Genomic DNA, 23,101 nt, shown 5'->3' on the forward strand with positions numbered 1-23,101 from the left:
GAGAAAAAGTGACTGAATCTTTCTTGTCGGAAATTTAATTTTGTCTCTCGATTGTGCCGTCAGATTTGATCTACGACCTATGGTTTAGTCGGTACAACGCTTGGCATAAAAGTCTGCACTGGTCAGCTATGGTGTAAACAGATTTAGTGTAAATAAATTAATAACTACCTTTATCAGATTATTAAGTTAAACAGGGGGTTTAATTTAATCAGGAGTTCATCAACCAGGAAATTCCCGGGAGGGGGATTAATGTTCTCGGGGGTTATAAGAACGCGTGGTACTTTTCTTGGAAATGTGTGTCTAGGCCACGAGGATATGTGTACAGTAATTTTGATCAAAATAAAACGTTGATCAGGGGGTTTAAATTACTTTAGAAATCATAATTCCATACCTGAATGTTGATAAGGAATCACTATTTCATTAAATTAATTAAAAAGCACTCTGTCCCTATCTACTATTGAAGCTTCACTAACGCTCAGCTAACTCCAGATGTGGAGGGAGGGGATATAGTCACTCGTTAACGTAGTAATACAAGGTCAATCTGGAACCAGCATGAATCGCACTAATTATAGTTGCAAAATTTAAAACACCTAAAATTGACGACAAAGAATTAGCCATTTATAGCATTTATGAGGCTTACGGAAAGATAAACGACAGAAAGCTGCTGAACCTTTTCTTTAGATCCTATGAATAGCTAATTATAAAACATTATACATTTAAGCTAGGGCCAACGGTTCGCCCAATATCGAGCCCGAAATGTAAGTTTTTAAGAGAAATTTTTAACATAATCACGTTTTACGGCTACACCATGGAAGATAGAGTAAAAAAGTCACTGGACCTTTTTTGTAGACCGCATTATTTAGTATTAAAATAAAATTTTTAATTTGGCCTACAACATAGGTTTTGTCTGTAATGTAGCCCAGAAAACAAAATCTCACGGAAAACTTAAAAAATCAATACTTTAAAACACGTGTTGCGGCCAAACCATTGGGTATAGGGCAAAATGTCACTGGAATTTTTTGGAGACCGCGCTGTTTTCTAAATCCAATTGAAAATTTGTTTTGAGCTACGACCAACCGTTTAGCCGCTATTGAGCCCGAAAGGTAAATTTTTAGGCGAAAATTTCCAAATATTTTAACTTAGTCGCATTTTGCGGCCAAACTAATGGATATAGAGTAAAAAGTTACTACAGGTTTTTTGTAGATCACTTCATTTCCTATATCTACCTTTTGATTTATTTTGCCCTCCGACCAATGGTTTCGCCGCTATCGATCTCAAAAACAAACTTTTCACGTAAATATTACAAAAAAATTGCACATAATCACGTTTTTCTGCCAAACCAATGGAGATAGGGCAAAAAGTCACTGGACCTTTTCTGTAGATCGCGCGATTTGATAATTTGATGGGTCACTCAGATTTGAGCTTCGACCAACGGTTCGGCCGCTATCAGGCTCGAAACATTATTTTTATCGAAAAAATCTCTGGAATGTCAAATATTCGAGCGTTTTGGCGCTTAACCATGGAAGATACAGCAAAAAGTCATTGGACCTTTTTTGTAGTTCATTTCATTCCTGACCATGAATTTTTCGTCAGATCCGAGCTAGCTTCAACGGTTCGCCCGCTATCGGGCCTACAAAAAAAACCTGCAAGGGTAAAAAATGCGTGTTTTTTTGGGAATTTTTTTGAGGGGCTTAAAACTAAAAATTCCCGGTTTTCAGACTTTTCCTGTTGGTTACACGGCAAAAGGTACCTGCGTCCAAAATTTCAAGTTTCCAGCCCTTCTAGAAGTAGGTTAGAATTTGTATACATATATCAGTCAGTCAGTCAGTTTCACATGCGGCTGTATAGTATATTAGATAACCGTTAGAGATACAAGAAAAAGTGAATGGACCTTTCTTGTCGAAATTTTGATTTTTTCTTTCGATTATGCCATCAGATTTAAGCTACGACCTATAATTTAGGCAGTACAGAGCTTAGGACAAAAGGCTGCACTGGGCAGTTTAAAAATATCACGTAAAACTTAAAAAATCAATACTTTAAAACGCGTTATGCAGCCAAACCGTTGAGGATAGGGCAAAATGTTACTGAACATTTTTTGTAGATCACGCAATTTCTTAAATCCTTTTAAAAATTTGTTTTGACCTACGACCAACCGTTTAGCCGCTATCGAGCCCGAAAGGTAAATTTTTAGGTGAAAATTTCCAAATATTTTCACTTAATCACGTTTTGCGGCCAAACCAATGGAGATAGAGTAAAGAGTTACTGGCACATTTTTGTAGATTACCTCATTTCCTAACTCCAACGTCTGTCTTATTTCGACCTCAGTCCAATGGTTTCGCCGCTATCGAGCCCGAAAACAAAAGTTTCACGTAAAAATTACAAAACAATTGCACATAATCACGTTTTTCGGCCGAACCACTGGAGATACAGCAAAAAGTTACTGGACCTTTTCTGTAGATCGCGCAATTTGCTAATTTGATGGGTCAATCAGATTTGAGCTACGACCTACCGTTCGGCCACTATCAGGCTCGAAACTTTATTTTAAGCAAAAAAATCTCTGGAATGTCAAACATTCCCGCGTTTTGTCGCTTAAGGGGAGCACTTCGCCCTATCTTCGTAATGTTAACATAGGTACACTTATCTCAAGAACTACTTGAGGTATCTTCATAATTCTTTTTTTCATTTAAAGAGGGCTTCTAGGGGAACACGTGGAACCAAAAAAAAAATTTTTTTTGGCATATACCCTAAAAGTTATATATTTTTGTTTTAACGCTTGTCAAAAACCTATATAAATATGTGTATATGTATGTATATAAATATTGAACTCAGTGAAATGTGATGTTTTTAGTGGTTTCCACATATGTAAAACAGTGCTACAAACATACAAAAAAAATTTCATATTCCTACCATTTGTAGTTTTTGAGAAAAATGTACTTTTGTATTGAAAAACCGCAACTTTCGGAAAAACACAAAAAACGGAAAAAAATACTGCTTTATTACCTTTTTCAGTACATTCCAGGTGCATAGGCTGGCTGATCTCCTTCCTGCTCCTCATATTCATCCTCCAGACTTCTTTTTAGTAAGTTTTTCTTCTGTCTAATTTTTTTCTCTATATCTTCTTGAGCTTTCTCTGCCTTCCAAATTCGCCGCCGGTCAAGCTTTTTCATTGCTGTAATAAAATGCTGCCCTGGTGACACTCCTATTTCTTGAAATACTTTGCATTTGCCAATGTAGCCATCATTAAAAGCTGTAACAGCTTCATATATGCCAAATTTCAAAGTTTTAATCTCCACAAATGTTCTTTTAGGTATGTAGGTCCAAATGACATTGTTGAGGGACTCATTGGGATTTTGAGTTTTTCCCTTAGTACATTTGCCCAGTAGAGTTGGATTGGCTAGATCTTGAAAAATAGGTTTAATAAATGTCATTAGGTTTTCAGGCAAGTGAAAATGGCTGCCATGATCATAGTTTTCATTGGATTTTACGGCTTTGCGGTACTTACACCTACATCCTGAGAAACTAGGCCTAGGACTAGTTGGAGGGTTATGTTGATTTCCTTTGAAAACGCGTTTCTTGAAAGCAGGCTTTGAACGTGGCATTATAAAATTCACTACACTTATAACAAAAAATACTCAGAACTCTCCACTAAACTCACAAAAAACCATAATCATTTACGTAATTTTCACTCTCTAAAACAGAAATGTCAGTAACCAAAACATGTATGCTACCTAGGTTATAAGCAATGGTTATAAAACAGATGTTTTGTTGGTTAGTGTAAGTTGTTGACATAACAAACTGTCACTGCCAACCAAATCATGAACATGACTGCAACGAAGTAGTACTATAACAGCACCATTCAAAGTGTGACTGCTACAGGCCCGAAACTGCCTGCAGGCCTATTTAAAAAAAAATATTTCGGACACTTCTAGTCATCATAAAAAAAATTTAATACCACCATTGTTATCGGGAAATTCCAAACTTTAATAAAAAAAAAAAAAAAAAAATTTGTAATTTTTGAGATTTTTTACGAAGTGCTCCCCTTAACCACACGAGATAGCACAAAAAGTCACTGGACCTTTTTTGTAGTTCACTTCATTCCTGACTAACGATTTTTCGTCAGATTGAAGCTAGCTCCAACGGTTCACCCGCTATCAGGGTTACAAGAAATGCCTGCAGGGGTAAAGAATGCGCGATTTTTGAGGAATTTTTTTGAGGGGTTTAAAAATAAAAAAAGTCCGGTTTTCAGACTTTTCCTCCGGGTCATATTGTGAAAGGTACCTGCGTGCCAAATTTCAAGTTTCCAGCACTTCTAGAACTATGTTAGAATTTGTATCTATATATCAGTCAGTCAGTTACACATGCGGCTGTATAAGTATTTAGACTCGCCTTCGGCTCGCTGGGGGCTACGCCCCCAGGCCCCCAAAGTAAACGCTTGCAAATTCGGGGATAAGCGGAATTCGGTGACTGGTTAAGTCCGGACATAAAGTAAATGACAAGGGATTTAAAAATTGACCTTTTTCATAGATTTTTTTCCGGATTCGTAAAAACTTTTGACTTTGAGGGCATTTTGCGGTTAAACCGTTAGAGATACGACAAAAAGTGACTGGACCTTTCTTGTTGGAAATTTAATTTTGTCTTTCGATTGTGCCCTCAGATCTGATCTACGACCTATGGTTTAGCCAGAAATGAGCTCGGGAGAAAAGTCTGCACGGGTCAGCTATCTTGAATTGTTTAGTATAAACATAATAAAAACCGACCTCAAGGCAGTATTTTAAGTCGAACAGGGGGTTTAATATCACCAGGAGACTATCTAGTCAAGGCGAGAAATTCCCGGGGGGGGGGTGATTAATGTTAAGGGGGTTAGACATCAGGGGGTTTAAATTCGTCAGGATATTGTCTGGTCATATGAACAAATTCCCAGGGGGGGTTAACGTTACCGGGGGATAAGACTCCGGGGGGTTATCTGGTCATACCAGGATCTTCCCAGGGGGGGGTTAAGAGATTTGGTGACTGGTAAAATTCGGACATGAGGTCATGGCAGGAAATTCCCTGGGGGGGTTTAATGTTACCAGGGGGGTTAACACATCAGGGGGTTGAATGTACAGGAGGTTATCAGGTCATACCAGGAAATCCCCGGGGGGGGGTTAATATTACCGGGGGTTAATGACACACTTGGGCCTTTTTTAGAGGGTATTGTGTCTGTGAACATAATAAATATTCCTCTGTCCCTATCTACTATTGACGCTTAGCTAACGCTCAGCCAACTCCCGAAGTCACTGAACCTTTTCTGTAGATCACGTGATTTCCTAAATCCCGTTTAAAATTTGTTTTGAGTTACGACCAACCGTTTAGCCGCTATCAAGCCCGGAATGTAAATTTTTAGGCGAAAATGTCCAATATTTTCACTTAATCGCGTTTTGCGGTCAAACTAAGGGAAATATAGTAAAAAGTCACTGGACCTTTTTTGTAGGTCATCTTATTTCCTAAATAAAACGTTAGTCTTATTTTGACCTCCGACCAATGGTTTCGCCGCTATCGACCCCAAAAACAAAAGTTTCGCGTAAAAGTTACAACAAAATTGTACATAATCACGTTTTTCGGCCAAACCAATCGAGATAGGGCAAAAGATTACTGGACCTTTTCTGTAGATCGCGCAATTTGCTAATTTGATGGGTCAATCAGATTTGAGCTACGACCAACGGTTCGGCCGCTATCGGGCTTGAAACATTATTTTTATCGAAAAAATCTCTGGAATTTCAAATGTTCGAGCGTTTTGTCGCTTAACCATGGAAGATAGAGCAAAAAGTCATTAGACCTTTTTTGTAGTTCACTTCATTCCTGACCATGAATTTTCCGTCAGATCCGAGCTAGCTCCAACGGTTCGCCCGCTATCGGGCTTACAAAAAATGCCTGCAGGGGTGAAGAATGCGCGATTTTTTGGGAATTTTTTTGAGGGGTTGAAAATGAAAAATTCTCACTTTTTCGGGATTTTCCTGGTGGTTACACGTGGAAAGCTATCTGTGTACCAAATTTCAAGTCTCTAACTCATCTGGAAGTAGGTTAGAATTAGTATACGTGAGTCAGTCAGTCAGTCAGTTACACATGCGGTTGTATATATATTAGACTCGCCTTCGGCTCGCTGGGGGCTACGCCCCCAGGCCCCCATGATGTACGCTTGCAAATTCGGGGATGAGCGTTTAAATTTACGCTTGCAAAGTCGTGGATAAGAGAGATTTGATGATTGTAAAAATTCGGACATGAGGTCATGCCAGGAAATTCCCAGGGGGGGGGGGTTAACGTTACCTGGGGATAAGACTTCAGGGGGTTATCTGGTCTTACCAGGAACTTCCCAGGGGGGGTTAAGAGATTTGGTTATTGGTAAAATTCGGACATGAAGTCATGTCAGGAAATTCCGGGGGGGTTAATGTTACCCGGGGGTTAACAATTCAGGGGGTTTAATGTACTCAGGAGGTTATCTGGTCATACTAGGAAATCCCGGGGGGGGGGTTAATGTTAGCGGGGGTTAATGACACACCCCAGGCCCCCTTTTGGGGTGTTGGTCAAATTCGGGGATAAGCGGAATTCAAAATAGTATTAGACCTATTTTTTTGAATTTTCCAGTTTTTATCAAAGTTTTGAATCTAAGGCCATTTTGTGGCTTAACCGTTAGAGATACGACAAAAAGTGTCTGTACCTTTCTTGTCGGAAATTTAATTTTGTATTTCGATTGTGCCCTCAGATTTGATCTACGACCTATGGTTTAGTCGGTACAACGCTTGGAATAAATGTCTGCACTGGTGGGAAAAAGAGCGATTTGGTGATTGGTTTAATTCGGACATGAGGTCTTGCCAGGAAATTCCCTGGGGGGGTTTAATGTTACCGGGGGGGGTTAAAATTTCAGGAGGTTTAATGTAATAGCTACTTACAAAAAGTTTTACATTTAAGCTAAGACCAACACTTCGGCCACTATCGAGCACGAAAAGTAAGTTTTTAAGTGAAATTTACAATATAATTACGTTTTACGGCTAAATCATGGAAGATAGAGTAAAAGATCACTAGGCCTTTTATGTAGATCGCATTATTTTGTATTAAAATCAAATTTTTACTCTGGGCTACAACTAAGGTTTTGTCTGAAATAGAGCCCAGAAAACAAAATCTCACGTAAAACTCAAAAAATCAAAACTTTAAAACGCGTTATGCGGCCAAACCGTTGAGGATAGGGCAAAATGTTACTGAAACGTTTTTTGTAGATCACGTGATTTTCTAAATCCACATGAAAATCTGATTTGAGCTACGACCAACCGTTTAGCCGCTATCAAGCCCGGAATGTAAATTTGTAGGCGAAAATTTTAAGTGCCTTAAATTCGGGGATAAGGTTGATTTTGTGATAGGTAAAATTCGGACATGAGGTCATGCCAGGAAATTCCCTGTGGGGGGGGTTTAATGCTACCGGGGGTTAAGACATCAGGGGGTTAAATTTACTCAGGATGTTATCTGGTTATGCAAGACAATTCCAGAGGGGGTTGATGTTACCTGGGATTAAGACATCAGGGGGTTTAATTTACTCAGGAGGTTATCTGGTCATACGAGATACTTCCCGGGGGGGGTATCATGTTACCGGGGGGGTTAACACATCAGGGGGTTTATGTACTCAGGAGGTTACCTCGTCATACCAGGAAATCCCGGGGGGGGGGTAATTTTACCGGGGGTTAATGACACACCCCAGGCCCCCTTTTGGGGTGTTGGCCAAGTTCGGGGATAAGCGGAATTCGGAATAGTATTAGACCTATTTTATTGAATTTTTCAGTTTTAATCAAAGTTTTGACTCTAAGGCCATTTTGTGGCTTAACCGTTGGAGATACGAGAAAAAGTGACTGGAGCTTTCTTGTCGGAAATTTAATTTTATCTTTCGATTCCGGTGTCCGATTTTAGCTACGACGTCTGGTTTAGCCAGTACGGAGCTGTGGAGAAAGGACTGCACTGGTGGGCTATTGTGAATTGTTTAGTGTAAATATAACAAAAACCCAACCCTGAGTCATTACTTTTATGTTGTTTAGGGGGTTTAATTTGCTCAGAGGTTTATCTTGTCATGCCAGGAAATTCCCGGGGGGGGGGAGATTAATGTTAAAGGGGGTTAAGAAATCAGGGGGTTTAATTTCGTCAGGATATTATCTGGAAATATGAACAAATTCCGGGGGGGGTTAATGTTACAAGGAGTTAATGACACACGTGGGCCTATTTTAGAGGGTGTTGTGTCTGTGAACATAATTTAAAAACACTCTGTCCCTATCTACTATTGAGGCTTTACTAACGCTCAGCCAACTCCCGACGTGGAGGGGGGTTTTAGTCACTCGTTAACGTAGTAATACAAGGTCAATCTGGAACCAGCATAAATCGCACTAATTATAGTTGCAAGATTTAAAACCCCAAAAATTGACGACAAAGAATTTGCCTTTTAGAGCATTTATCAGGCTTAGGGAAAGATAAACGACAGAAAGCTGCTGGACTTTTTTTGTAGATCCTATGAATAGGTAGTTACAAAAAATTTTACATTTAAGCTAGGGCTAACGGTTTCGGCCAATATCGAGCCCAGAATGTAAGTTTTTAAGTGAAATTTTCTACTAATCACGTTTTACGGCTAAAAAATGGAAGATAGAGTAAAAAGTCACTGAAACTTTTGTGTACATCGCTTTATTTTGTATTAAAATCAAATTTTTATTCTGGCCTAGAACTAAGATTTTGTCTGAAATAGAGCCCAGAAAACAAAATCTCACGTAAAACTTAAAAAATCAAAACTTTAAAACGCGTAATGCGGCCAAACCGTTGAGGATAGGGCAAAATGTTACTTAACCTTTTTTGTAGATCACGCGATTTGCTAAATTCCATTGAAAATTTGTTTTGAGCTACGACCAACTGTTTAGCCGCTATCGAGCCCGAAATGTAAATTTTTAGGCGAAAATTTCAAAATATTTTAATGTAATCGCGTTTTGCGGCCAAACCGATGAAGTTAGAGCAAAAAGTCACTGGACCTTTTTTGTAGTTCACTTCATTCCTGATTATGAATTTTTCGTCAGATCGAAGCTAGCTCCAACGGTTCGCCCGCTATGGGGCTTCAAAGAAAATCTTGCATAAGTTTATGCAAGGGCAAAAAGGGGTCAGTTCGCGAATTTTTTTGAGGGGTTCAAAAGTAAAAAATTCCGGTTTTCAGACTTTTCCCGGTGGTTTGAAGACTCCAGCTACGTGTATGCAAAATTTGGTGTTTCCAGCACTTCTAGAAGTGGGTTAGAATTTGTATACCCTATCAGTGAGTGAGTCAGTCAGTTACACATGCGGCTGTATATATATAGGATTTTAAACCAAAGATTTTAAAAATAGGACTTTATAGCCTCTATTATTTTCTATTTTAACAACTGAAAACTACCAAACTAGCAGACACTTAAGTTTTGAATTTTAATTTTATACAAAAATAATATACAAAGGATACAGGTCCTTCTATATAAACATAATAACGCTAAAATGGAAAAGTGAAACCTGCTCGAAAAGAAGGAAACTCGCCATGAAAAACTTAAAAATCTCTCCGAAAGAGTGATTTTCATTCTTTCCATTTTAGCGTTTATACATGCCAAAAACCTTAAACCTGTGTTTTTAAGACTTAAATTGGCAAAATTTTCCCGGGGGAGGATCACGTTCTCCAGAAAACACCTTGAGCACTCCGCGGGTCTCCTCGTAGATGAGGCCCGAGATACGCTTGACACCGCCGCGGCGAGCCAGACGACGGATTGCGGGCTCGGTGATGCCCTGGATGTTGTCACGGAGCACCTTCATGTGACGCTTGGCGCCTCGCTTTCCCAGCCCCTTACCACCTTTGCCTCGGCCGGTCATGTTGCTATTGCAGTGGCGTTAGAAACAGATGATAAACACGGCTGTAGTCGGTAGTTTTGTCAACTCTGGCTGCTCTCTAATTGGCCGATAACGCGGCGACCAATCACAGTCGTTCTGAGCTCATGCCGGCCCGTATATAGTCAATATTTTTACCGTACGAAAACACAAAACACTCAACACTCAGTGTTCTTTGAGAGTTGCTAGGGAAACCTGCGACAGTTGTTTATCTGGTGATTTAGCCATTTTGGATTTTTAGCGTGGCCCTTTGTGTGGTACAGTGACTATGTAAAAATGTGATTTCTTACGTGCTAGTGTTATAATATGTGTTTTATTTTAATTAACTATTATGTACAGTGATATTTATACAGTTCTTATTTTGTTTTAATTGTAAATTAATCGTTTTTCTTTGTGAAACGTGTGCGAACAATTGTTACAATGGAGGACAATGTGGCAGACTCTCTTCCAACGACCCCCAACCGACCACGTGGCAGCAAGCGGAGACGCGACAATACCGCTACTCCTCCCGACACCAGGCCCTGCATTGCCGCATCAATGGTAAACATGGAAACGCAGCCTACGCAGAAACCACGCATCCCGCCGCTGACCATCGATGCCTTTCAAGGTTGGCACAGCCACGCAGCGGAGCTGTACAAAATAACCAACGGAGACTTCCACGCAGTCTGCAGAGCGTGTAAGTACATTGTGAATACAAGTACAGTGGACAATTTTAGAAGTATACAGAATTACTTGTGTACAAATGAAATCCCGTTTTACACAAGGTCCTTGCCAGGCACTAGGCCTACAAAAATAGTAATAGCCGGACTCCCACTAGACATTACAGATATTGAATTGTATGATGCCCTCACCGACCTACAATTTGCGGTCGGTGAAGTGTTTAAACTTAAAACTAGGAGAGGAGAAACAAGACTGTGGGTTGTTAACATTCTCCCAGACTCTAGTAGACCAATTTCAGAATTGTATAATATAGTTAAGTTATTCTATGTAGTGGTAAATATAAGGCCATACAAAAAGCCCGCCGGCCCAATTCAGTGCCACAATTGCCAGCAGTTTGGCCACGGGTCTGGAAACTGCGGGAGACCGGCCACATGTGTGCGTTGTGGAGGCCCCCACAAAGTTATAGTATGTGACAAGCCACGTGGCGAGCGTGGCTTTTGCTGCAATTGCGGAGGGCCACACAACGCCAATTACCGGGGCTGCCAAAAATACTTGGCCGAAAAGAAGGGGCCAGTCTCGGGCATCGCCGCACGCCGGCAGCCGGTGAAAGGACAGCCTTTGTCCCAAGCCGCGCGCGGCGCCCTCCCACTGGCCGGCCGCGCAGCCCAGTCACAGCGCACCGCTCGCCCAGCCGCCACGCGCCCTGCCGCTACGAGTTCAGCCGCCACGTGGCCAGCCGCCACGTGCTCAGCCCCCCCGCCATTGAACGAGAGCGGCGACCAACCAGCGCCACCCATCCCCCCCACCGCTAACGCCCAGCTTAGCGACCCTGCGCCCCTGAAGCCATCACTTGACGGCGAGCAGCGGACCGACGAACACGGCGAGGATGAAGACTCGGAGACAGAGAAGGAGAACAGGAGGAGGCGGCGTCCACCGAGGAATCCCGCCAACAGGACGACCGGGCCGAGGACAAGGGCAGAAGCCGTCAGAGCCCCGGCTTATTCCCAGCGGACCGCACAGCAGCCGAGGAACGAAGAGGAGCCGCGCAAACCAGCGCAGCCCAACCGCCCAGCGGACACCAACGCCCCGCCAGCAGCTAGGCCACACAGACCCCGGAGCGGCAAAACGTCCATTTTCAAGGCCACCACCACTTTGACCAGGAGGAAATGTCGGCACTGCCCAGAGTAATCCTCGAGCAGCTGACGACCGTAACACGAACTTTACAGTCGCTGGCCTCTCTTCTTGGCTCCCGACATGGCTAGATGCCCGCGACTGGTATCTTGGAACTGCGATGGACTTAGACACAAGCGTGCCGAGCTCATCCAGTTCCTTACAGAGTACGACATCGATGTTGCCCTCCTTCAAGAAACACATCTTTCCCCCAGAATTAATTTCACCGCTCCGAACTACGTGGTTTACAGAACGGACCGCCCACAGCAGCAACGAGGCCGCCCCTCGGGAGGCACTGCGGTACTAATGCACCGCCGTGTTCCACACCGAGCTGTAAACTGCGCAGAAGCTACAACGGAAGTCACTACCGTTGCCGTATCATTCGGAGGGCCTGAAATTACCATATCTTCAGTCTACTGCAAAAGAGCTGCTACAATTGAACAGGCTGAACTAAACCGACTACTAAGTCCCAACGGTACAGCACTCATAGCCGGCGATTTTAATGCAAAAAACACGGCATGGGGCTGCACGGCCACCAACACTGCAGGGATTCGACTTCAGCAGCAGCTCAGAAGAATGCCACGTGTGATGTTGAGCGTGCCAGAAGAGCCGACCCGCTACCCCAGGGTGGAGAACCATCGGCCAGACATCCTGGATATCGCCATGCACTGTGGCATACCAGCAACAGTGACGGTAGGAGTCGTCACGGATCTGAGCTCGGACCACTTGCCAGTCATAATAAACCTATACCAACCTGGAACATACCGGTACCCTCCAGGCAAGAGGTCAAAGGTCAACTGGGCCAGATACCAAACTTTCCTGGCAGACCGCCCACGTCCAGTAGCCGTCCCAGACTCCACGGCTGAACTTGACAGACAAGTAGGAGAACTGCAATCCTGCCTACAGGACGCCATGACCAAGTGCCTCAAGCCAACCTCACCCGTGGCTGACCACCGCCGCCGACTTCCTCAACACCTACAAGAAGAAGTCCAACTGCGAAGACGGTTGCGGAAGACCTGGCAGAGGACACGTTTTCCTGGGGACAAAGCCGCCTTCAACAGGCAGGCGGAAAGAGTTAAGCAACTCCTGCAGGACCACAGCGCACAAAATTGGAAAACTTATCTTGAGACAATAAGTCCGGAGGATGGGTCTGCATGGCGGCTGGCCAAAGCCCTGAAAACGGCAAAAAAGCTCGAGCAGCCCATCCTAGGAAGGCAAGGACTAGTATACTCCATACAAGATAAGGCCGAAGCCTTTGCCGACTGCATGGAGTTGCAATTCTCCCCCCACCCAAACACCAGTGACCCCGGGCACACCGACATGGTCGATGCCTACCTGGAAGCAGAAGCCCGTGAAGAAGAAGAGAACAGCGACGAAGAGGAAGTGGAACCCATTTCAAAGCAGGAAGTCTCCCGGGCCCTGGCCAAGCTGAAACCGAGGAAGGCACCAGGACCAGATGACCTGGGCCCACCTGCTTTGAAAAAGCTACCACCATGGGTGATCACGTGGCTTACTGTCCTCTTCAACAGCTGCCTTCGATTTCGCCACTTCCCGTCCCAGTGGAAGCAGGCGAAAATAATCATGCTCCCAAAAGCCCAAAAGAAATTAACGCTCCCAGGTAGCTATCGACCAATATCCCTACTCCCAGCCCTCTCTAAACTCCTAGAGCGACTCGTGCTGGCGTGGTTTCCGGAGGACTTCTTCCTAGCTCTGAGGGAGGAGCAGTATGGATTCCGCCGAGGCCACTCGACAACCCTCCAGTTAACAAGAGTCACTACGGAGATAGCAGACAGTGCCAACCTCGGTCGAGTGACCACTGCTGTCTCAATAGACATCAGCAAGGCATTCGACAGGGTTTGGCACGCAGGTCTGAACTTCAAGCTGGCTCAGAGTCCTCTCCCTAGGAAACTAAGACAACTTTTAAAATCTTATCTGCAAGACAGGCACTTCACAGTAGCGGTCGGACCGTCAACATCCAGCAGCAGGCAGATCACCGCTGGTGTGCCACAGGGCTCAGTCCTAGGACCAATCCTGTACCTGTGGTACACCAACGATATCCCCGTCACCCCAGGGGTCTCAGTCGCTCTCTACGCAGACGACGCACTCTTCTATACTAAATCGAAGATTGTCCAAGCCTCCTGCAGACGCATCCAGAGCCAACTGGATCTCCTAGCGCCCTGAATGCGAAAATGGAGGATGAAGGCCAACACCGACAAATGTGCGGCAATTTGTTTCACCAGGAAGAGGTGGGGCCATGTCACACAGAACAGTCTACTTCTAGAAGGCCAACGTCTCGCGTGGACAAAGAGGCTGAGATACCTGGGGATGACCTTAAGCAGGACACCAACCACTACTCCAGCTCCAGAAGACCGACTGCGGAAAGCCAAGGCCGCACGCAGAAGTCTTCTCCCACTATTGCGACCAGCCGCCGCCCTCCCACTCACCACCAAGCTGCTGCTGTACAGGGCCATCATTCGACCGGTCCTGACATACGCCGGGCCCGCATGGTACGCCGGGACGCCAAAAACAACAAAGAAGAAACTGGAAGCATTTCAGCACAAGACGGTCCGGCTCCTGACGGACTCACCGTGGTTCGTCAGGAACACTGTCATCATGCGGTCCACAGGGCTTCCTACTGTGGAGGAGTGTGTCAGGAACGCAGCAGCCCGCCTGTACGCAGCAGCCGCAGAATCGCAGTGGCCACACATTAGAGAATGGTCGACCAGAGAAGGGCCGCGGGCCAGGAAAATTCCAAAACCGAGGATGTTGCTACAGGATCCTCCGTAGCAGCAATCAACAAAATTATAGAAATACATACCAATAATAATATAAATCACAGACCTGTTTGTAAATACAAATAATTATATAAAACACTGAGCAGACTGTAACCTGATTGTAAATAATACATAATAAATGACCTGATTGTAAATAATAAATGACCTGATTGTAAAAAAAACCTGATTGTAAATAATATTAGTATATTATAATAGTTTTAAGATTAGCTTTAAGTTGTATATATACACTTGTATATTCTGACCATTAACACTAAAGCTCCTGAACATCCAGGAGCAAAGTTGTTACAGCTGTCCAGCAGTCATTGTGTTTGTAAACACAGATACTGCCAGAGAGGGGATACAACAATCCCCGCCATCCCGCCTGCCTGCCCCAGGAGCCCTCATTCGACGGCGAGCAGCAGAACGGGGAACACGGAGAAGAGGAGAAGGAAGAGAGGAGAAGGCGCCGACCACCAAGAAACCCCGCCAACAGGGGGACTGGACCGAGAACCTGGGCCGAAGCGGCCAAAACCCCAGCCCGCCCGGCGAAGACTGCCGAGCAGCCCGCTCGCCCAACTGCCACCGAGTATTCCCGGACCAGGCAACCCGCCCGCTCAGCCGACACCGAGGAAGCCCGTACAGAGCAGCCCGCCCGCCCAGGAGACAACGCCGACCCGCCGACCGCCAAACCACGGAGGCCCAGGCTACCGGAGGAGTGCCAAAATCAAGGCCACTTTTCTACAGACCACCGAGGCCGACAAGAGGAAATTACCGCTCTGCTCGCTGTCATCCTGCAGCAGCTGACCACTGTCACACAAACACTACAGTCGCTGGCCGCCATACTTAGCCCACGACATGGCTAAACGCCCGCGACTGGTCACCTGGAACTACGATGGACTCAGACACAAGCGCGCTGAACTCATCCAGTTCCTGGACGAGTGTGACATCGACGTGGCCCTACTGCAGGAGACACACCTGTCACCGAGGATACCATTTTCGGCCCCAAATTACGCGGTCTATAGGTCTGACCACCCTCAACGGCAACCAGGCCGCTCATCGGGAGGCACCGCGGTGCTTGTACACCGCCGAGTGCCACACAGACTAATAGAAAATCGTGGCTTGTCGACAGAACATACAACAGCGCCGTATCCTTTGGTGGCCCAGAAATACAACTTTCCTCAATATACTGCAGTGCCACAGCGCCCATAGACCCAGATGAACTGTCCCAATTATTACGCCCCAACTACCCAGCCCTAATAGCAGGTGACTTCAACGCAAAACACACGGCATGGGGCTGTGCGGCTACCAACTCAGCTGGCAGACAACTCAGGCAACACCTGAGGTGGATGCCACATGTTGAACTTAGTGTGCCCGGTGAACCGACCCGCTACCCCAGGATAGAGAACCACCGGCCCGACATATTAGACATAGCCCTTCACAGCGCCATAACTGTCCCAGTGACGGCTGGGGTCGCCTGCGACCTCACCTCTGACCACCTGCCGGTCATCATAACTCTCGACCGGCCTACAACACACCGCTACCCTCCAGGAAAAAAGCCAACAGTAAACTGGAGCAAGTACTTCACATACCTGGCAGACCGCCCACACCAAGTCACTGCTCCAGACTCTGCGGCTGAACTCGACCATCAAGGGGAGGAACTACGCGCTTGCCTCCAGGATGCCATGTTCAATTCTCTGAGACCCGAACTACAGGAATCGGAATACCGCCACCGACTTCCGCAGCACCTGCAGGAGGAAGTCAACACAAGGAGGTGGCTAAGGAAAATCTGGCAGAGGACACGGCATTCTGGAGACAAGACAGCTTTCAACAGGCAGGCCGAGAAGGTTAAGAGGCTCCTGCAGAACCACAGCAACAAGAGTTGGAGTGACTATCTCGCAACCATAAACCCCGAGGATGGCTCAGTGTGGCGCCTGGCCAAAGCCCTCAAAGCTGACAAACGGCTGGAGAGGCCGATTCTCGGTCAGCACGGGATGGTCTACTCCACACTCGAAAAAGCTGAAGTTTTTGCGGACTGCATGGAGTCTCAGTTTTTCCCCCACCCCGACATCAGTGACCCTGATCACACATTTACCGTGGAAATCTACCTGGAGGAGGACGCACGTGTGGAGATGGAGACGGAGGACAGTGACGAGGAGGAGGTGCCACCCATCACAGAGCAGGAGGTATCCAGAGCCCTGGCTGGACTAAAGCCCAGGAAAGCCCCGGGTTTGGACACATTGGGACCACCAGCACTGCGAAGATAACCACCATGGGTGGTCACATGGCTCACCTTACTTCTAAACAGCTGCCTGCAACTTCATCACTTCCCATCACCGTGGAGGATAGCCAAAATAATAATGCTACCAAAATCAGGGAAAAATCTGACTCTTCCAGGTAGCTACACACCAATCTCCCTACTTCCAGCCCTCTCAAAGTTACTCGAGAGACTCATACTGGCACGATTCCCGAGGATGTTTATCTGGCACTGAGGGAGGACCAGTACGGTTTCCGCCGTGGCCACTCCACTACACTCCAATTAACCAGGGTGATGACAGATATTGCCAACAATGCTAACCTGGGCCGAGTGACTACAGCTGTTTCGGTGGATGTCAGCAAGGCATTCGACCGAGTGTGGCACGCCGGCCTCAACTACAAGCTGGCCCACAGCCCTCTCCCCCGACTCATCCGACAAATAATAAAGTCTTACCTGATGGATCGGAAATTCAGGGTTTCTGTTGGCGGGATAATGTCTACTACCAGAAACATCGCCGCTGGTGTACCACAAGGCTCTGTACTAGGGCCAATCCTCTCTCTGTGGTACACCAACGACATTCCACTCGACCCCGGAGTCTCAAGCGCTCTCTACGCAGACGATGCACTATTCTACTCGACACCAAAGAATGCACTGTATTCTACCAGACCCATCCAGAGACAGCTAGACCTACTAGCACCCTGGATGAAAAAATGGAGAATCAAAGCCAATGCGGATAAGTGCGAGGCTATTTGCTTTTCAAAGAAGAAGAGGCTTGGCAACGTCCTCCATAACAGTCTGAAAATGGAAGATGAACGTCTTGCGTGGACATCGTCAATGAGATATCTGGGGATGAAATGACCAGAACACTAACAACTACACCGGCAGCCGAAGACCGACTCCAAAAAGCCAAGGGCGCCAGAAGAGCCATAATGCCACTACTGCGACCGTCTGCTGCCATCTCCACAACCACCAAGCTTATGTTGTACAGGACGATCATCCGACCAGTCCTGACATACGCCGCCCCCGCATGGTACGCTGGAGCGTCAATGACATCGAGGAGAAAGCTGGAATCCTTCCAGCACAAGTCGCTCAGACTCCTGACGGACACACCATGGTTCGTCAGGAACTCAGTCATTATGCGGACCACAGGTCTCCCTACTGTGGAGGAATATGTCAGGAATGATGCTCACCGTCTGTACACGGCAGCCGAGGAATCGGAGTGGCCCCACATCAGGGAGTGGGCAACCAGGGAAAAAGCCCACCCAAATAAAGTGCGAAACCCGAGGATGGTACTGCTACACGATCCACCATAGAACAATAGCAGCACACTACAGACCACCACACCGACTAAAACTAACCACCGACCGATTGTAAATACTAATAATTATAGAAATTACTGACCTGATTGTAAATACTAATAATTATAGAAATCACTGACCTGATTGTAAATACTAATAATTATAGAAATTACTGACCTGATTGTAGATACTAATAATTATAGAAATTATTGACCTGATTGTAAATAATAATAGTAGGGCCTATAGTATAGTATAATAGTATTAAGAATTAGTTTTAAGATGCATATACCATGTATATAATAGCCCACAGGCGCAAAATTTTTTCTAAGTTGCAGAACATAAGACGCCACCGCTGACCAGCAGCCATTGTGCAATCAGCACAGAAGCTGCCTATTGAGGGGACAAGGACTCCCCGTCATCCCGTCGCCTCGCCTCGCCTCGCAGGAAAACACATACACACACAGTGTTCTTTCAGAGTTGCTAGGGGAACCTGCGACAGTTGTTTTTCTGGTGATTTAGCCATTTTGGATTTTTAGCGTGGTCCTTTGAGTGCTACAGTGTTTATGGAAAAATGTGATTTTTTTACGTGCTAGTGTAATAATATGTGTTTAATGTTATTAACTATTATGTACAGTGATATTTTATACAGTTCTTATTTTGATTTATTTGTAAATTAAGTGTTATTCTTTGTGAATCGTGTGCGAACCATTGTTACAATGGAGGACGCTGTGACAGACTCTCTTCCCCCGACCCCCGACCGACCACGTGGTAACAAGCGGAGACGCGACAATACCGCTACTCCTCCCGACACCAGGCCATGCAGTGCCGCATCAATGGAAAATATGGAAACGCAGCCTACGCAGCGACCACGCATCCCGCCGCTGACCATTGATGCCTTCCAGGGATGGCACAGCCACGCAGCGGAGCTGTACAAAATTACAAATGGCGAATTTTACGCAGTCTGCAGAGCGTGTAAGTGCGTTGTAAATACAAGTACTGTGGACAATTTTAGGAATATACAAAATTACTTATGTACTAACGAAATTCCATTTTATACAAGATCCTTGCCAGGCACTAGGCCTACAAAAATAGTGATTGCCGGACTCCCATTAGAAATTAGTGATATAGAGTTGTACGATGCACTCACCGACCTACAATTTGCGGTCGGTGAAGTTTTTAAACTAAAAACTAGGAGAGGAGAGTCTAGACTTTGGGTTGTTAGTATTCTCCCCGACTCCAGCAGACCAATATCAGAAGTGTACAATATAAATAAATTATTCTATGTAGTAGTAAATATAAGGCCATATAAAAAGACCGCCGGCCCAATACAATGCCACAATAGTCAGCAGTTTGGCCATGGATCCGGAAACTGCTGAAGACCGGCCAAATGTGTGCGTTGTGGAGGCCCCCACAAAGTTAACCCCGAAAAATAAAAACAAGTCTCTGAGTGTTATTAGAGTTGAGGATAGGTTGGTTGATGTAAGTGGTAATGAATTTGAAGTTGCTAACGAATTTAATAAATACTATACATCTGTAATTTCGAAATTAAAATCTGAATCCTTTGGAAGTGATCTGTTTTTGGAGAGTTTTAATGAATGTAATGTTTTGATTGATAGTTTTGATAGTTTTAGATTTTTACTAAATACAAGCTGGAAAGGGTATTTAGACTTCAGAAAAGAGCTGTCAGAACCATCTTGAAATTGAAAACAAGAGAGTCGTGTAGAGAAGCATTTAGGGAGCTTAGATTATTGACTTTACCCTCCCTCTATATCTTGGAGGTCGCTCTGTACTGCAGGTCAAGGTACACTTTGACTCAAGGCAGAGATGTTCACTCATATGATACTAGAGGTAGGGACAACTACAGAATTCAACCACACAGAAGTACAGCCTTTGAACGGCTGCCATCTCAAGTTGGTGTCAAAGTAATCAATTGCCTTCCTGAATGCATCAAAAATCAAAACCTGAATCTTTTCCAGACTCGTTTAAAGCATCTTTTGGTGTCTAGTGCCTTTTACACGATTGATGAGTTTTTTCAATACCGCTGGGACAATTAGTAACCCCCCTACCCGATATTCTGGTGTTGAGAGTGTGATTGTTTGCATGATTGTTGAGAGATATGTATGTATGTTTGAGTGAGCTTCAATGTGTATGAATGGCTAGGAAGAATATGACGCTTGCAACACAATTGTAAAATTGTAACAAATGCAATAAAGAATTTATTTATTTATTTATTGTACATATGAAGATGTCCTAAATGTTATTAATTCAATTAAAAACAAGCGTAGCACTGGTATTGATGGTACCAATATAATGACTATCAAGCAAAACCTAGATATGTTTGCACCCCTTTTGTACTGTATGTTTAAAAGATCATTAGAACAGGGAAGGGTGCCTGACGAGTTTAAGATAGCCTCAGTAGTCCCAGTTTTTAAATCAGGCGTCCCTTCAGATGTATCGTCATATAGGCCAATTTCTGTAATTAGTGTGATAGCTAAAATTTTTGAAACTTTAATTAAAAACAAAATTGTAGATTATTTTTGCCAAAAGTCGCTTTTTTCTCGTAACCAGTATGGGTTCCTTCATGGAAGAGGAACCGATTTAGCTGTTGAAAGACATATTAGCTCGATTGTCAATGCGTCAGATAAATATAAATATACAGTGGCTGTTTACCTTGACTTTCAAAAAGCATTAGATGTACTAGACATAGACAGATACTATGGTTTTGGTGGTTTGGCTCTCACATGATCGAAATCCTTTTATAAAGGAAGGAAGCAGGTTGTTAAGATTGATAATGTTATGAATGATCCCTTAGAATTGTACTTTTGCACAGCCCAGGGTGGAGTTTTAAGGCCGATTATTTGTTTAGTTCATATAAATGACCTGTTAGACACTGCTGACGACACTGCACTTGTGTGCTCTGCCTATAATAGGCGATCACTGCAGATAAAAATTAGAAGTGATCTGCATAAGGTTTCACAATGGTTGTCATCTAATCGACTTTTGATAAATTCTTCTAAATCTAAATGTATAGCTTTTTTTGACTATCACCTCACCAATGGGCAACATAGGCATGAGTTTAATTTATTTTGTCATAAGCATCAGTGTATTTATAATTGTACTTGTAGTAATATTGAGGTAGTAGATTATGTTAAATATTTAGGGCTGTACATAGATAAGCGCCTTAGATGGGACCATCACATAGACTTTCTGTCCAAAAAGTTGAGAAAGGATAATTATGTACTCTACCACTTAAAAAATTTTGTAAGAAGCGACCAGTTAAAAAAATGTTTACCTTTCATGGTTTGAGAGTCTCATTAGGTTCGGATTGATTCACTATGGTGGAACTTATATTACCTATCTAAATAGTGTAATTATGAATCAAAGACATGTCTTAAGATTAATATACAATGTAAGACGCATGGACAGGATGAGCTACATTTTTTCCGAAAATAATATTTTAACCTTTAAACAACTATACCAATACTCTGTAATACTGTTTGTTCAAAAGTTTATTGTCAATTTGAATTTTGTGAAAATAATAGAGTGACAAGATCTAGTCAGAATTTACTACTAAAAATTCCGTTTGTAACCAAGGAATCAAGTCGGCATCAATTTTGTTATATAGGTCCTAAAATATACAACAAATTTCTTGCTGCATTGTGAGCAGAGCATTATTTTTGAAAAGAAACCTAAGGTAAAATTAAAAGCTCTGGAATATGTCAAGAACTTGCCTCTTGATTGATAAAATAATTGTTTTTGTTATATAGTATATAGTTGTGAATGTTATATTATTGTAATGTGTATATATGTATATTTATTTATTATATAGCTATTTATTGCACTCGTATTGTCGCTAAGTCTGGCCTGGTTGACGCTCTGTATCTGTATTATAGTTTGTTTTTGTTGATTTATTGTTATGTCATGCACTGTTTGTTTGCTCTGTAAATGTATAAATTTATTTATTTATATGGATATGTATATATTTATTTAAATTGTTAATATGTTTTTGACTATATTAGGCCTAATTGTTATTATATTTATTTATTTAAGTTGTTAATATAATTTCTGCTTATATGAATTGTTATAATATTTATTTATCAAAGTTATTAATATATTAATTAGTATGCATTTCATTTTTACAAATATAGTGATTTGTAAAATTATGAATTCGGATAATTATGCATGAAATGTAATATGTGTTCTTTCGCTCAAAATTGTACGGTATATAGTGTGATGATTAGCAATTTAATAATAATAATTTAGCAATAATGATTAATAAGGATTTAGGCACCAACTGCTCCCCCGCACGCGCAGTTCTGCGCCTTGGGGGATAAGAGTGTATGTATGAAATTGTATTGTATTTTTCCTGAATAAAGTGATTTTGAACTTGAACTTGAACTTAGGGAATGTAACAAACCACGTGGCGAGCGTGGCTTGTGCTGTAATTGCGGAGGGCCGCATAACGCTAATTACCGGGACTACCAAAAATATCTGGCCGAGAAGAAGGGGCCAGTCTCGGGCATTGCCCAGCGCCAGCGGCCTGTAAAAGGGCAGCCTTTGTCATACGCTGCGCGCGCCGCGCTCCCATTGGCCGAGCGAGCGGCCCAACCACAGAAGCGCGCAATCAGCACAGAAGCTGCCTAAGAGGGGACAAGGACTTCCCGTCATCCCGAAAACATTCTTCTTCTGGACGTGGACTCGACAACACCTAAAAATCGACCACTCCGGAACTCAATGGCGAATATCGAGGGAAGTGCTCCGGCACCCCCTGATGGAGAAACAAGCCTTCCGGGGCCACTGGCTGCTCTCCTGGATGCCTGCGCGGCTTCCAAAGTTAGTTCCAGTTTTGGCGCCCCAAAAGGCCTTTTTAAAGGCCACATTGGACTTTCCGCGGAATGTCTTCCTGATGCCCGGACTGCGGTTCCTGCTGCCCCAGCGACCTCCCACGGCCTGTTGGAGACCAGGAGCAGCCCACCAGAGTCCGCTGCCCAGCCTGCGGTGATGTTAGAAAACATCGCTCAAAAAGGCCTTCTTAACGGCCACATCAA

General features: G+C 44.0%; 1 protein-coding gene across 1 annotated transcript in view; it reads right to left on the bottom strand.

The window, feature by feature from the left end:
• Positions 1–9,645: 9,645 nt before the first annotated feature.
• The window catches only part of LOC124370807 (histone H3-like), a 30,778-nt gene continuing 17,322 nt past the window's right edge, over positions 9,646–23,101 (bottom strand). Inside the window, exon 3 of the mRNA XM_046829103.1 lies at positions 9,646–9,886. Within this exon, the coding sequence (XP_046685059.1) occupies positions 9,646–9,886 (241 nt within the window). The remainder of the gene's footprint in view (positions 9,887–23,101) is intronic.

This window comes from Homalodisca vitripennis, unplaced genomic scaffold (genome assembly GCF_021130785.1).
Source record: "Homalodisca vitripennis isolate AUS2020 unplaced genomic scaffold, UT_GWSS_2.1 ScUCBcl_519;HRSCAF=2709, whole genome shotgun sequence".
NCBI lineage: Eukaryota > Metazoa > Arthropoda > Insecta > Hemiptera > Cicadellidae > Homalodisca > Homalodisca vitripennis.